This window comes from Tenrec ecaudatus, chromosome 1, assembly GCF_050624435.1.
Source record: "Tenrec ecaudatus isolate mTenEca1 chromosome 1, mTenEca1.hap1, whole genome shotgun sequence".
Taxonomy (NCBI): Eukaryota; Metazoa; Chordata; class Mammalia; order Afrosoricida; family Tenrecidae; genus Tenrec; species Tenrec ecaudatus.
In genome coordinates this window covers 55,101,408-55,116,566 of record NC_134530.1, presented here as the reverse complement: position 1 = coordinate 55,116,566, position 15,159 = coordinate 55,101,408, and the positions used below count along the sequence as shown (strand labels likewise).

The window sequence follows — 15,159 nt, the reverse complement described above, 5'->3', positions numbered from 1 at the left end:
GCAGGGGGACCCTGGCCTCCAAGGCATCAAAGGAGAGAAGGTAAGGGAGCCCCAGTCCCCTCTGTGCCCCTCCAGCCCCAGGGTGCCTTGTTGATCCCTTCTCTTCCCTGCCAGGGGGAGTCCTGCTTGTCCTGCAGCCTAGATGTGGCGGCCCAGCATCTCAGCGCCTCAACGACCTCTGCCCTGCCTGGGCTTCCGGTGAGTGGCCCAGGCCACCCCAGCTCTCAGGCGCCACTTCCTCGGCAGGGGCCAGAGGGAAAGCAGGAAGCAGGCGCCAGGCCTGCAGGCTGGCCCCTCCTTCCAGCCCTGCTCTGCTCTTCTTGACCAGATGCTCCTGGCTAGAGCCTGGGAGCACACAGCTGGTTAACAGCATGATGGGATTCATCCTTCTGAGCTTGCTTTGTTTTTTTGGGTGCCCTCTGGGAGCCACAGGGGGATGTTGGAGGGAGGGAGGGAGAGTTGGGCGGAGACTGCTTTGACTCTGACTTGGTTGTTTTTTAGGGGAAAATTGGGGCTCCAGGGCCAACAGGACTGAAAGGAGAGAAGGTGAGATGGGGCCGGGTCAGGGACTCCAGGGTGGCGAGGGGGGCTGGGCATTGGGAAGGAGGGACTCATAGAGGAGAGATCCAACAGGGAAATCGCAGGGAGGTCCACTCCACTTCCCAGAGCTTATTCCCAGAGGGCACCCTCCCCCCTCCTTTCTCCAAGAGGATTCTTTAATGGCGCCCTGTGGGTTGCTTGGTAACCTAAAGCCATCAGTCCCATTCAAGGACCTCTTACTCCAAGATCAGGAGGAGGCTGTCCCTGTAAAGGTCAGCGTCTGGGAAACCCAGTGCAGGGTTGCTGGGCGTGGGGACCAATCAGATGGTCATGGGTTTGGTCTCTTGTCATACCACGCACAGGACCCCTGCTGACACGGGGGTCAAAGTGCTCAGCTGCTGACTTAAGGTCAGCGCTTCAACCCTGCCAGCCGCTCCGGGAGAGAACGATATGGCAGTTTGCTTTCACGGAGATGGACAGCCCTGGGATCCCTCTGGGCATTTCCCCTCTGTTCTGCTGGACTCGACAGCTCTGGGCCACAGTGTGTGCAGGGTGCTGGGTGCTGTCCCAAGCACGTGTGCCTCTATTAACTTGCAAGACCCTTTCAAACCTTATAGAGTAGGCTTGACACGCCACCCGTTTTATAATGGAGGGCCCTGGGTCCTCAAGAGGACAAATAAGTTGTCCCAAGTCACACAGGTATTCGGACGCAGAGCTGGGGTTTGAACCCAGGATGTCTGGCTCTAGGGTTTGTGATCGAGTCTATCACTGAGTGAGTGGCTGGGCCACTCAGCTGCAGTGCCCTTGTAAGCATCTGTGTGGATGATTGCGTTGGCGACAAATGACAGCCCTGAACTTGCTCAATGAGTGTGATTCAAATGAGGGGCTCTGTGGGTGGGCGGCGCCCAGAGGCCAGAAATACTGCAATGCATGTGCAGACACCACTTCGACTTCTGATAAACACATCACGCCTCAGGCCCCCAAGGGAGCTTTGGCTCCCTCCCCTATTTCTTCTGGAGGACTTTTCCATCTCAGTAAACAGCATATCCTCCAACCCAGCCCCTGCCCACCCCCTTGATTCTTCTCTTCCACCCAGCCCATCAGCAAGCTCTGCCCGCTGTGCCCACAAACCCCTCCTGCCACTTTTCTGGATCTGCCCGATCACACTGCCTGGCTGTAGGCCTGCCCTGTGGAGGCTCCTGTACTTTATTTCCCTCGGACATCCTTCCACGACGATGCTCTACCTATGGAGACCCCTGATTTCGTCGGCCCCTCCTGACCTTTCCAAATTCGTCACCCGCTCTTCTCGCGGCTGCATCCTTTCGCGTAGCCACACTGCTCCTTGTTCCATTCTGGGAGATGTCAAGCCCCCTTGACCTTGTCCTTGGGACTTTTCTCCCTGAGCCTGCTGCCCTTGGGTTGGTTCTAACGGAGCGCTTGCTCCGTAAGCTGTGTGGGAAGCGATTGCCAGGACTTGATCCCCACGGGATCCTGGCTGGACGCAAGCCGCCAACCTTTGAGTTAGCAGCCAAGCATGTTGACTTTGCATCCCCTCCACCCTCCTGACCATTGCATGGATCCCGACCCAGAGTGGCCTTTAGGACAGAGTGGAACTGCTCCAAAGTGTTCCCAAGACCCTAAGTCCTTACGGAAGCAGACCTTTCCGGAAAGGCCGTTTCATCTTTCCCCTGGCTTAGCTCACTGCACCCCAGGGTTTGGCAGCCCAGGGGCCTCTCTTTCCATGCCCACCCTCCTCCTATTCTTTCTTTGTCTGAGCTCAGTCTCATCTTCCTGCTAATCATTCCGGTTCACATTCCGCGGCCCACTCTGTCTCAAACGGCCTCGCTCACGGCGTCTCCTGCTCCTTGTTTGTGTCCTTGGGAGCGCTCACTGCCACCTAAAGCTGTTGGTATTTCAGAGCTTTGGCTTCCTGCAGAAGCGTACGAAGGCCATGTGAGCGTTTGTCCCCATGACTCGTCTCCATGCCCAGCTCCTCCTCTGGGGTCTAGGGGCCCTCGTGGCATAGTGGTTACGTGGTGGGCTGTTAGCCCAGGATCCGAGGTTCAAAACCACCAGCTGCTCTGCAGGAGAAAGACGAGGCTTTCTACTCCCATAAAGATGAGTCTTTCTGCTCCCCTTTCAGTCTTGGAAACCCACAGGGGCCAGTTCTCCCTGTCCTGTAGGGTCGCTGTAAGTCAGCTTCGACTTGATGGCAGTGAGTTTGGGTTGGTTTGGATTCTGGTGTTGAGTGGGTGGAGGGCATCCAATGAACAATTGCTGGATGAATGAGTGATATTTATGGGCCGGGGCTAGGATTCTGGGAACAGACCCATGACCACCAGCCCCCGGGTTCCACAGACTGGAAACGTTTCCCTGTCTGGACCTCCGTTTCCTTAGCCAGGAAGGGAGGGTGTGGAGGTCTAGAGCAAAGCTACATGAGCCCTGTGGGTCACTGAACATGAGGGTCAACAGTGACAGCTTAGGAGCAGGCAGCAGCCAGCAGTTCATTCCAAACCGGACACCTCACAGAGCCGAGGCGTTTCTGTGGCGCTTGCTTGTGCTGCCGCTGTCGTGGATGAGATGGGGCCATCAGAGTGTAAGAAGGCCCCCTCTGGAGGGCCCCAAGGACTGCTTTGTCGTTCTGGACCTGGGGTGCTCTGGCACCTGCATTCCATCTCTGTTTTGACCTTGTGTCCTCTGCTTGCTCTCAGGGCAGTGTCGGACACGCAGGGCCAGCTGGCAGTCCGGTGAGTGTGCTTGGAGGGCAGTGGCTCAGGGTAGAAGGACAAGGAGGGTGGGGGTGCCCAGTGCCAGGGAGTGGGTGGGCCAGGGCTGCGCTCAGCACTGCCTGGAAGGTGTTGGGGTGTCAGCATGGCGTCTTCTCATGCAGGGCCTGCCAGGGTTGGTGGGAGCGACAGGCACCAAAGGAGAGAAGGTGAGTCTGGGAGGCTGTCCACTGGGCAGCCAGGGTGAGTCCATCTCACTGCACCTCCCACCCCCTGAGGTCCCCGCTGTCTGGAAGGTACTTGGCGTGGAAGACCCCCAAGCATTGGCCTCCACCTGTGTCCCTCACCCACTCTCCCTACTCTCTCACGGGATGCCCCCCAGACACACCCAGGTGCCTCCGATTGTAAACCTGGTGCTGGCGCGCCCCTCACCTCGGCCCATTGTTCCGCAGGGGGAGCCTTGTGGGACATGTGCAGCCTTGTCCAAGCCCCCGAATGGAGATGACCACATGGTGGGCCTGCCTGGTCCGCCCGGAGAGAAGGGGGAGCCTGGACCTCCAGGCCTCGGCCTGCCAGGAAAATCGGTGAGTCTGCATTTCTAGAATTGGGGAGCATGAGGTCTTACCTGGGTTTCAGGAAAGTGGAGTGTGGAGGGGTCAATGCCCTGGGACACAGCCTGGTGAAGTGGACACAAAGAACATACACCTGGGGGCAGGCAGTCCTGGGCAGCTTCTAGCTCTGCCTTTGACCAGCTCCCTTCCTGGACCCTCTGTGTCTTATACAAGGTGTTGTTATAAAACTTCCCAAAGACAGGTGTGAAGCACTTGGCAGCACAGAGGCACTCCGGAGCTCTAGTTAGCACTGTGGTTCTTGTCATTATCACTTTAATAGCAATGAACATGGTGGTGCTGACGGCTTAGTGTTGGACTGCTGACCACAAGGCTGCTGGTTCAAACCCACCAGCTGCTCTGAGGGAGAAAGAGGAGGCTGTCTGTTCCTTCCCAGCTTCAGAAACCTTACATGGTGTGGAAGAGGATCGAGGAATGCCCTTCATCAGGATAATGAGAATGCATTTAAAGTGAACCAGGGACACATAGAAACCGTAGACGTATGAATGGATTCTGGGCTCCCACTCAATGGTGACCCTAGTCTCAGAGCAATTGGTTCTTAGGACGTGGCCCTGCTTAGTCACTTGCTCCCACGAGGTGGCCACTGAAGAAGTGGATGCTGTAGGAGGGTGTGGTGAGGAAGGCAGACGGTGCCCGGTGGCTGTCAGAAAGAGTGGTGCGGGGGAGGGGGGGGTCTAGAGGCTTGTCTTAAAATGGGCAGCCATCGAAGCGAGGCATCAGCTGGATCCACATGGATACACAAGAACTGTAAATAATAGAATCCACACCAGCAGGAGGGACGGGTCTGAGAGCTCAGCGCCTGAACAACTGGGTTGTAGAAGGTTATGGATGGAGGTGAGAGGCCAGCCCCATTCGCTGGGTGCCCCGTGCAGATGGAGCCTCTGTCTATGGATCAGGGGTGACCAGACAGGGCACGCTGTGCGTCGCTGGCTGCAGGTGTGGCTGGGTGAAGCTGGGGCCCCCTGTCCTGCTTTCCCTCTGGATCCAACGGATAGCCCTTCCAACTTTCAGTCTTGACTGTGTTGTCTCAATGGAGGTCCTCTCTGTTTTCCATTGGCCGTCATTGGTGGCCCGTTTGTTTGCGGCTTGCTGTTTTCGGCCTATGAAACCCACGAATAGAGACTGCAACTGGAGTCTCTTCAAAGGGAAGTGGCGGGGGAGGCGGGCGGAACGGAGAGCTCACCGCGCGCTCCAGGAAGAAGCAGCGGCCCCTGGGGATGGTAGCACAGCCCTCATGAGTAGGCCTGAACTGTTGAATACGTGTTGATACGTGAGTTGTATGTTGGTGAAACTGCTACAAATAAAACGAATTCATTTTAAAAAACCAACTAACCCTACAGAGAGGGTCGGTCCTGGTGAGTCGGAATCACCCGTAGCCCACCCGGCACTGCTTCCCTGGCTCTGCGCAGAGCTCCTTGTCTGTTTACCGGTCCCTACCGGACCCCCACCTGCTGGGTCTGGCCCAGCACCTGGGTCGCAGAACGCTCACCGCAGCCCTTTCTCCCCAGGGCAAGGCTGGAGATCGAGGGGTGAAGGGACAGAAGGTGAGAGAGTCTGGGTGGGGGGCCCTGGGTGGGCTGTCCCAGCCCCCTCCTCTCAGTGCCCCCCACCACTTTCTCCTGCTAGTCCAGGACCCTCTCCCTTCCCAGCCCAGCCCTGTGGCCTAGAGAAGGCCTGTGCATCCTGCAGGGCATCCCCTGACCCCTACTCCTCACAGGGTGACGCCGGGAATCCTGGTGACCCCGGAACACCAGGCACCGAGGGGCAGCCGGGACTGTCTGGAGAACCTGGGGTCCGGGGGCCCCCAGGGCTGAAGGGAGAAAAGGTGAGCTAGGGCAGGGATGGCGTGCTGCATGAGCCCAAAGGAATAAGATCAGGTGGGGGCACTCAGTCCGGGGAGCGGGGCCGCGAGCTTGCAGGCATGACGGGGGCACTGAGCATCCAAGTGAGGTGGGAGCAGCAGGGGCAGAGCTCTCAGAGGGCACGAGGACCCCCTCTCTGCTGCCTCCTGCTGGCCCAGCAGCCCCCTCAGTTCACATGGTGGACCCATCTCTGACCAGGGCGATGGCTGCACTGCCTGCCCTGACCTCCCAGGGGCAGTGACTGGCACCTCCGGACGACCTGGACAGCCAGGCCCCAGAGGAGAGCCGGGCCCTGAAGGTGTGGGCAGACCTGGCAAACCGGTGAGTTGGGCTACCTGGTACCTGGTTCTTGCCCCTCCTGGGCCGTGCCTCCACCTCCCCTCCCACTGTGGGGACTCCCCAGGACACCTTGTGCTTTTCAGGGCCAGCCTGGTCTTCCTGGAGTTCAAGGGCCCCCAGGACTGAAGGGGATGCAGGTGGGTATGACTCGGGGCCTGCTGGAAGGGATGTAGGCTGGAGTGATGGGGCAGTGGGCCAGGAGTGGGAAATGGAGATGGAGAAGGAGCCCCGGGGCCTTCAGGTCAGCTGGGGAGGTTGGGGAGGTAGAGGGGTGGAGCTAGGGGTGTAGGGGCTGCGGAGAGGAAGGAGGGAGGGAGCATTGACTCAGGGTTTTCCTTCTGCCACTTCAGGGAGAGCCAGGGACTCCGGGAATGGGGGCCCAGGGGCCCCAGGTGAGTGCCCCCGCCCCCTTCATACACTTCCATTAGCCAGCTGCTCACTGACATCTGCTCTGAAGACTGAAGTCTCTGGGCACAGCTCAGGGCAGGGTTGCTTGTGCCTGGAGCGGGATTTCCCTGGGAAGTTATCTTGCGTTTGGGGTTGGCAGATGCCCCACTCCCACCCCAAGACCAGATCAGCCAAGCCTGCTTGCCCACCCTGCCCTTTCTGACTTGCAGGGTGAGCCTGGCGCCCAGGGACTACCTGGCATTCGGGTACGTCTGGAGGTGGGTTGGGGGGCGAGAGGGGCTGTTCTAGGGTAAGGAATAGCTAACCATGCTTCCATCTGCAGGGGCCACAGGGACCACCTGGCCCCACTGGAGAAAAGGGTGCCAAGGTAAGCCTCTGCCCCCTTGGGCACTGGACATGCCGGGCCTCAGTAGGCCTGTGGTGGGCGCAGGGGCCATGGGCACTGGGTGGTATCCACTCAGCTGGTCTGTGTCGCCTACTTGCTGGGTCCTCGCTCGCTTCCAATGTATGTTTTTCATCCACAGGGCCCTCCAGGGCTGAAAGGAGCCACCGGACCTGCAGGGCCTCCTGGTGCCAGTGCCCCTGGGCCTGCGGTAAGGGCCGTCTCTGTGTTCCCTGCCTCTGGGGGGTGAGACAAGGCTCCCCCAAGCCCCTTGCTGGGAAGGGAGCACAGGGTGGGGAGCGGCCTCTGCCCAGCCTCCGCTCAGAAGACTGGGGGAGCAATAGTGATGGCCACCAGTGTCCTGAGCAGCGGCTGTGTCCAGCCCTCTGCTGCACTCAGGATGCCCAGCAGCTCAGCCCTGCGGGCAATGCAGTCTGGCCCCAGTTTATCGGCGAGGGCAGTGATGCCCGGTCAGGAGGGTAGCCTGGCTGTTAACCACCTTCCCATCTCCGTCCTTGATGCCACCGGGGATGGTCTAGACCAGTGCCTCGTCAGACCTGGCTGTGTGGAGAGGGAGACTCCACACTGAGCTGCCCAACAAGGTGCCACTGGACACTGGGCTGTGGAGCACTGCGCTTCACCCCGCTGTCCTCGCTCCGCGTGTGAGCAGCCGTGTGTGGCTAATGGCCGCCATGCTGGACGGCCCCATCCTGCTCCATCAAGTCCGCCCTCGTGAGCCTCAGCGACCTCGTCCGTGCTACCTTCTCTACCCAACGACTCTCGACTCTCGTCAATGGCTCAGGAGGGATGAATGGCTCAGATTAAGTCAGTACGCATGCGTCTCCTCATTGTGATTGTGAGACACCAAAGAGTTGCTTCGAGGTGATAATAATTCTAACTCAAATGAAAGAAACTCTACCTTCCAGCCAGCCTGTGCCTGCTGAGTCATGAACTGCTTTTCTTGAACTGCTTTTGGGGAGATTGACAATTGTCCCTCACAGAGAAATTCCAGTTGGAGGGAATGATGAGGGGGGCCCCGTGGTGCAGCGTGGGCAGGGACTTACCCAAGCCCACATGGCCAGTCTGTCTTGTCAACAGGACTAGGGTGCCAGGGTCCCTACTGATGCGAGGGGCCCCAAAGTGAAGGAAGACGTGGTCTGAGCCCCACCTCTCCCCCTCCAGTAAGAAAGTAGAGGGTCTTGCAGGCTGGTGGCCTTCGGGACTCTGTCCATGCTGTCAGGCTGGCCCTCGGGACCCTTGGAGGTTCTGGGCCTTTGCTCTGCCTGCTCCCCTCCAGAAATGCTCCCCAGGCCGCTTTCCTCAAGCAGAACCCCATCCGCAGGCCTTCCATCCCAGTGTCACCCTCAGCTGTCGTGAGGCCTTAGGCGGGTGATGCTTCAGTGTCTCTGTTCCTGGCCAGTAGAAGAGGGACTGGCGTGTAATCAATGGGGATGACTCTCGTGGGGGAAAGTGTGTGTGCTGAGGGCCTGGGGAGGTACAGAGGGAAGGACAGACCTGGGCCCAGCGGGGTTCCTGGACCTTCTATGGCATGTCTCCAAGCCTCCGTTTCCTCACCTGGAAAATAGCAGGATACTGCTCGGCAGAGCTGGACGTGGAGCCGGCTCCAGTGTCTGCACCCAGCAGGGCCGAAGGAATGCCCACTTGTCTTCCTTTCACTCCCCTGCCCCCCGTCTCCTCCTCTGGGGTGTGGGCATGAGGACTCCAGTTCCCTGGGGCACAGGCACCGTGCCTGTTTGTCCTGTTGCTCTTCTCGGAAGGCGGGCCAGCTGCTGCTGTCCATCCTTGCCCACTAACCTCATGTTCTCTCCCTTCAGGGCCGTGACGGGCAGAGTGGGCATCCAGGAGCCAGAGGACTGCCAGTGAGTACCAGCGTCTCTGGGCAGCCGGAAGGCACAGTTGTCCCCGTCTCCACACCACACCCCACTCACCCCACTGTGTTTCCTCCTTACAGGGTGAAAAGGGATCTCGGGGAGAGAAGGTGAGTCTCCAGGACGTGGGACTAAAACTCTGGGGAACTTGGCAGTCCCTGCAGCCACCCCCGGGCACCTAGGGCAAGGGGCACGTGCACACACCACAGCAGCGCTCTGAACTGAGCATAGGCACTGAGGAGTCATCCTGGACTCCTAACACGCACTGGCACCTTGGTTCCAGGGGCCAGGGTCCCCAGTGTCCCCCACTTTGCATAGTGGCTTTAGAGACCCAGAGATGCCTCTGTGCAGACAGCTGCTTGAAAGGGGATGAGCGAGACAGCTGAGTTGGGAAGGTCGGTGCTGCCCTGGCAGAGAGGCGAAGGCAGCGAGAAGAGGGTGTGGAAGCCAGGCTGGGCCCAGGGCAGAGGGCCTGCAGCCTGGTGGCACTGGGAGCTCCGGGACACGAGTGCCGGTGCGCAGCCACGGGGGGAGGGGGGGGGCTGCCATGGGAAGCTGGCAGGGCGGTGCTGTCTGTTGCCAAGTGCACACTGCACACGTGCCAGGAGCTCTGGAAGCAGCCATCCTGTCATCCCCCCCAGTGGTCTGTGTGTTTGGTATTATTAGCCCCGTTTTACAGGAGCCCTGGTGACACACTGGGTTACACGCTGGGCTGCTAGTCTCAAGGTCAGCAGTTCGAAACCAGCAGCTGCTTCTCAGGAGAAAGGTGGGGCTGGCTATGCCCGTAAAGGGCTCTAGTCTCAGAACCCACAGGGGCAATGCTGCTTTGTCCTGTAGTCTCATGGTGTGTCGACGTCGCCTCCCGGGCAGTGATTGAGAGCCCTGTTTTACAGAGGAGGAGGCTGAGGTTGCGAGGGGCTGACCAGATTGCCTCTCACTCCAGCTGTTGTCTTTTCAGGGGGAAGCCGGGGAGTGCTCCTGCCCCTCTCGGGGAGACCCGGTCTTCTCAGGCATGCCGGTGAGTGGTACTGAGAGCCCCACCCCCAGTAGGGGGAGAGGCCCAGCTTCTTGTTGTGTGCCCACCGTGCCCAGGGCCCCGCTGGGCTCTGTGCTGTAGCCAGCTGCCTCCCCACGCCGCCCGCCCTGCGCTTGGTGTGGACGTTGCCTATAACCTCTCCCCTTCTTTTGCGACCCCCACTCCCACCCAGGGTGCTCCGGGACTTTGGATGGGCAGCTCGTGGCAGCCGGGCCCGCAGGTGTGTGTCGCTTGTCCCTCTGTCTCTCCTCTGTGTCTGCCAGCGTCCCACGGCTTGCCCGGCCCACTCAGCTGCCCTTCAAGGGGCAGATCGCCCTTCTGGGTCTGATTTTCCCCTTTCTCCCTCAGGGCCCCCCTGGCGTTCCCGGACCACCAGGCCCTCCTGGAATGCCTGGCCTGCAGGTAAGGGAGTCGAGGAGGCTGGGAGTCGAGAAGGCGCTCCCACTGGGCTTTCAGGTGCTGCTCTTATGCCCTGGCCACTGCCCCGTGCCGCCGTCCACTCCCTGGGCACCTGGGCCCCGGTGTGGCCTGGAGGCCTTCTGATCTCTCTGAGGTGGTCTGTGCACATTCCCAGCACCTCTTCAAAGAAGCTCTGACCTGTGCTGGCAGAGGCACCCCACTGACAGGATCATGCTCAGGCTGCGACCAGCTGTCAGGAGCCCCAAATCTGGGTCAGACAACACACGTTTGTGTGCTCTTCTCCAGGCCTGGCTGCAGGTGCCGGGGACACAGCCGTGGGCCAGCAACCCCTGCTCTCTGTGCGCGGGTGGCCCAGGAGGCAAGCCCAGCCGTTGAGAAGGTCACGCACCGTGCATGCGTTAGGGAGCCGTCAGTGCTAGGTTGAGTAAAGCAGGGACTAGGGATTAGAGATTGAGGGGTGCAAGAAAGAGGAGGTTTGAGGACAAGAAGGTGCCATTTGAATCAAGCCTTGCAGGTGCTGAGGAATGAGCCTGTGGCTATCTGTAGGGAAGACGTTCCCGCAGGGACAGAGGCCCAGGGAGGGGGTGTGCCCGAGACTGGCAAGGAGGCCAGCGACAGAGCGGGCAGAGGAGTGGGCATTGAGATCCTCGTGGCAGGGTGACCAGAGCCCGGTGACTTGAACCTGAGTCCCGGCCGGGCCGTGCGGGGGACCCGTGCCTGATGTTGGACCATTGCTTCCCATCTCTCTGCCCACCTGTGTGCATCCCTCGGTGGAGATAAGGGCTGTATCACTTCACAGGGGTGGTGTGTGTATGAAATGAGTTTATCCATGCCAGCGTACAGAGCTCTTCCTGGGAGACAGCCGAGGGCTTAGAAGGCATTAGCTATCATCACTACTACAAGCTGTTTCTGGTTATAAGCATCAGGCTTCCGAGTAGTACTTGCTCCTTAAACTTAGGCCAGTTTGTCCTCCTTTGATGCTGAATGGACCTGGACTCTCAACCACGCTGTCATCTCCATCTCGCCCCCTTGCTGGGCATGCAGCTTTTGAATCAGTGAAAAGGTGTCATGCCTAAAACCCACCACCATCGAGTTGATTCCAATTCATAGCAGCCCCGGAGGAGAGAGCAGGACCGTCCCCTTCGGGTTCCTGAGGTGGTAAACCTTTGTGGGAGCAGACAGCCTCATCTTTCTCTCATGGAGCAGCTGGTGGATTTGACCTGCCGACCTCGTGGCCTAGTTCTCTAGCCACCAGGGCTCCTTTCAGGTGCGAAAATTCTAAAAACCAAACTTACTGGCATCAACTCAATTCCGACTCTTCCTGACCCTATAGAGCAGAGTAGAACTGCCCACGTGGGCAGCTCTTTATGGCAATAGAGTGCCCCATCTTCCTCTGAAGGACCGGCTGGTGATTTTGAACCGCTGACCCTGCAGTTAGCAGCCCACCTTGGAAACACTATGCCACTGGGACTCCTCTTGCACTAAAGGAACCCACAATGAGAACTCTATGCACCTATTCCAACATATCTACACTTCAACTTAAAGGCACTCTGAGGAGAGGATCTTATTCGTAACATGGGGACTGCCTGTACCTGTCTAAGTCTGTTATACACCCAGCCTTCCATGATTGAACCTTAGTACATCAACCTCAATGGGAAGGTCATGCTGTCCCTAGGTCAGAATTGGGCCAACTGAGGCGCTGAGAGTTGAAGTATCTTGTCCCAGGTCGTGTGGCTAGGATGCTTGGCGCTGGATGGTGGGTCCCCCAGTAAGGGCACTGCCCACTGCCTTCCACTGCCTTCTAGGTCACAGTCATCCCTGAGGTCCTAGGCCCCACAGAGAGTAACTCTGAGTGTTGGGTTCCCAGCCTGGGGGAGGGGGAAGGAACCAGGGCAGAATCACAGGAAGGCATTTTATACCCAGCCCTCCTTGACCCCAAAGGTTCCACACATCCACCTATGTCTGCCACAGACCCTGCATGCCCATCGGGTGACACCTGATCTAGGTGCCACCGTTGCTGACGGGAGACAGACCACACTTCCCTATCCCGTACTCCGGACATTGCCATCCACGTCATCCTCAGCCATTTTTCAGACGAGGAGATGGAGGCACGCCGGCTAAGAACCCAGCCCGAAGTAGATAGCTAGTAGGCAGTTACGCTTGGGTTTAAAGTCAGGGGGTTTGGCTCCAACTACTACAAAGTCTGAGGCTCGGACTCTCCCAGGGGCTGCTGGACAGCAAGGTTAGCGGTTGGAATTCACCTAGGGGTGCCGAGGGAGAAAAGGCCATGCGAGCAGCCAAGAGGACTCTCTGAAACACCCAGGGGTCACCGTGAATCGTACAGAAATAGCCGATAATCGTGAATGTGCTCACAGTGGTTTTCTGGAGCCGGGGCTGCGCTGCACACGGGAACTTGTAGGACAGAGGTCTTGCAGGGCTGGGCAGAGTGGGTGGCGGCTGCCTCCAGGTCTGACTCAGGCCTGAGGCCATCTGGCCTGAACTCAGGGACCTGGTGGTGGCTGCGGCGGTGTCTACTGAGAGCTGAGACTGGGACTTGGCAGAGCAGGGGGAGCATTTGCTGAACTGCTGCTGCTGCTCCGCGTGGTGTCCTCTTGGTGGGCACTAGGGGATTAAAAATTCCCTGCCTTGGTGGAGTATTTAGTATGCAAATGCCATTATGAATCTCCCTGGGGAAGAGTCTGTGAGGCAAACACCCAGCCAGCATGTCCCAGGCGCCAGGCTCTGTACTAAGCTCTTTCCCATCCTCATCAACTTTAAGCAGGCCACTGTTTGGCAGATCAGGAAACGGAGGCACAGTTTTGCTTTTTACTTAAAAAACACACGCACAAAAATCCCAGTAGTCGTCAAACGTTCACCATGACTACCAGTTCCTGTCGAGACAATCCCCACGTGCGGGTGCCAGAGTAGAACTGTGTCCATGGGGACTCCAGTGCAGGGACCTTGTGGGAATAGTTCACCAGGCCTTTCTTCCAAGGCACCTGGAACTTTCCGACTTGGGTGGACTGGAACTTTCCGACTTGTGGCTGGCCGCCAAGTGTGGTGAACTCTGTACCAGCCGCCTGCCCCCAGACCGTCTATTGGTGGTCGGGCTTTGCACCTTGATGGGCCTGCTTCCCGAGGTCCCTTCTGCTTCCCGAGGGCATGGATGTTCTAGAAGTGGTGGTTGAGAGAGGGGTGGGAGTCACCCTGCTTGACCCTGAGTCTGAGCTCCATGCTCTGCTCTGCCTGTGACTGTTGGCAAGTTATTGGCCCTCGCCGAGTTCTTTTTTTCTCATTTTGAGATGGAGCTAAGAGCTCCTCACTCGCCAAGATAGCTGTGAATGAGTCAGTGAGGACACGCAGGGATGAGGCTGCGTGCGCATGCGTGCGCACACAGAGAAACGGCCACACAGCAGGGAAGAGCGGGCTCCGTCCCAGAGCAAGTAAGGTGGTAGCGCTGCCCAGTGGTTGTGACTCTGGGGTGGGGGTGGGGGGGCAACACTAGCCTGGAGGCGGTGCAGTGTGCAATGGCGGGGTGAAGGCATTTGACATGTGGTGAGAGTGGCCTCAAAGAGACACTGAGCCAGGCAGGGAGCACAGGCTGTCGGAGAAGCGGCACCTGTGGACTTGCTCGACGGAGCCTTGCCACAGCCAGGCGTTGGTTAAAAAACAAAACCCAAAAAAACCCAACAACCCACTGCTTGCAAAGCACGATCAAGCCAGGTATGCCCGTATATGGAAGACTCTCTGCTCCGGTTCCCCTGACTTGTGCAGGGGCTGGAATGCCTTGTTGGGTTGGTTTAGGGATCACCCCCTGGGCCTCCTGGACTTTCCCATAAAAAGGATCCAGAGGCTTTCTTTCGGGCTAAGGTCGGGCATCAGCAGGGTGCATGGTGGCCAATGGGATAGAGAGCTGAGTCCACTTACTTGCGTCTCTCCTTGGCTGCAGGGAATGCCTGGAAACAATGGTTTGCCGGGACAGCCGGGGCTGGCAGAACTGGTAGGTACCAGCCAGGCCTCCAGTGCCCATCCTGACCACCTTTCCCAGGGCTGTGCTTGCCTGGGGGGGCCTCCGCTGAGAGAAGTGGGGATCGCAGACGCTTCCCCTGGCTCCCTGCACCCAGAGGTCTCCCCCTGCCCATCCACACCCCGCCTGAGCCCATGCACCTCTCTCTCAGGAGGCCTTGCACAGAGATGCTCAGGTCAGAGATCCAGGGAGAACGAGCCAGCGGGAGGCGGAGGAGGCGGTTCTTGTTAGAAATGCTTGGCCATGTGGTGCCTACAGAGAGCTCCCTGGCACCAGCATCTAGCTGGGAGGGCTATAACTGGCCACACTCAGTACCTGCGGAGTAGTTGAACACCCCTTCGCGGAGGGCGGGTGTAGAAGGTAGGGGGTGGGGATGTGTTCAGCAAAATCCAACCCAGAAAATGGCTCATGGCAGCTGGAGGTGAGGCCCAAACAGGTCAAGCCTGCAGCGAGTCCCAGCAGGGCCCAGCAGCTTTCACAGGAGGGAGGTCAGGATGCAGGCACCCCAGGGAGGACTGGGGCTGAGCAGGGAGGTTAGATAAAGAGACAGAGCAAGGCCTAGAAGGTTTCAGCCCACCTCTGGTCAGTCCAGAACGAATCTAGGGAGAAGGGATTTGGGAAGCAATTTCAATGGTGTGGGAAAGTGAGAGAGAGCCCTGGCCGGGGCCTACGCACAGACAGCGTCAGGACCAGATGAGAGGGGGGCAGCCTGGTCTGGGCTCCCAAGCTGACCAAGGGCCGCATAACCCTTTCGCACTCCCCTTCCTCACTCACTGACTTCTGGCGAGGAGAGCCCAGTGACCCGGCCTTCAGATACCGTCATGTCCCTGCAGCTCAGCCTCCTCCGGGTCCTCCTCCCCAGCCTCCGCCATTGTCCTAGATACTCCTGCCCTGGCGGCCC

The 15,159-nt window shown here is 58.9% G+C and overlaps 1 protein-coding gene across 9 annotated transcripts in view; it reads left to right on the top strand.

Annotated features, from left to right (window-relative positions):
* COL16A1 (collagen type XVI alpha 1 chain) overlaps positions 1 to 15,159 on the top strand; it is a 49,969-nt gene that overhangs the window by 14,540 nt on the left and 20,270 nt on the right. For 7 of the 9 annotated variants that reach the window (XM_075553378.1, XM_075553368.1, XM_075553365.1 and 4 more), the window contains 20 exons: positions 5 to 40; positions 115 to 198; positions 502 to 546; positions 3,252 to 3,287; positions 3,431 to 3,475; positions 3,719 to 3,850; positions 5,404 to 5,439; positions 5,613 to 5,720; positions 5,956 to 6,078; positions 6,180 to 6,233; positions 6,447 to 6,488; positions 6,714 to 6,749; positions 6,827 to 6,871; positions 7,029 to 7,097; positions 8,722 to 8,766; positions 8,859 to 8,885; positions 9,734 to 9,793; positions 9,984 to 10,031; positions 10,160 to 10,213; positions 14,181 to 14,231. In XM_075553378.1, the coding sequence (XP_075409493.1) occupies positions 5 to 40; positions 115 to 198; positions 502 to 546; positions 3,252 to 3,287; positions 3,431 to 3,475; positions 3,719 to 3,850; positions 5,404 to 5,439; positions 5,613 to 5,720; positions 5,956 to 6,078; positions 6,180 to 6,233; positions 6,447 to 6,488; positions 6,714 to 6,749; positions 6,827 to 6,871; positions 7,029 to 7,097; positions 8,722 to 8,766; positions 8,859 to 8,885; positions 9,734 to 9,793; positions 9,984 to 10,031; positions 10,160 to 10,213; positions 14,181 to 14,231 (1,176 nt within the window). The remainder of the gene's footprint in view (positions 1 to 4; positions 41 to 114; positions 199 to 501; positions 547 to 3,251; positions 3,288 to 3,430; positions 3,476 to 3,718; positions 3,851 to 5,403; positions 5,440 to 5,612; positions 5,721 to 5,955; positions 6,079 to 6,179; positions 6,234 to 6,446; positions 6,489 to 6,713; positions 6,750 to 6,826; positions 6,872 to 7,028; positions 7,098 to 8,721; positions 8,767 to 8,858; positions 8,886 to 9,733; positions 9,794 to 9,983; positions 10,032 to 10,159; positions 10,214 to 14,180; positions 14,232 to 15,159) is intronic. The other 2 variants (XM_075553393.1, XM_075553389.1) reach the window with 1 other exon arrangement.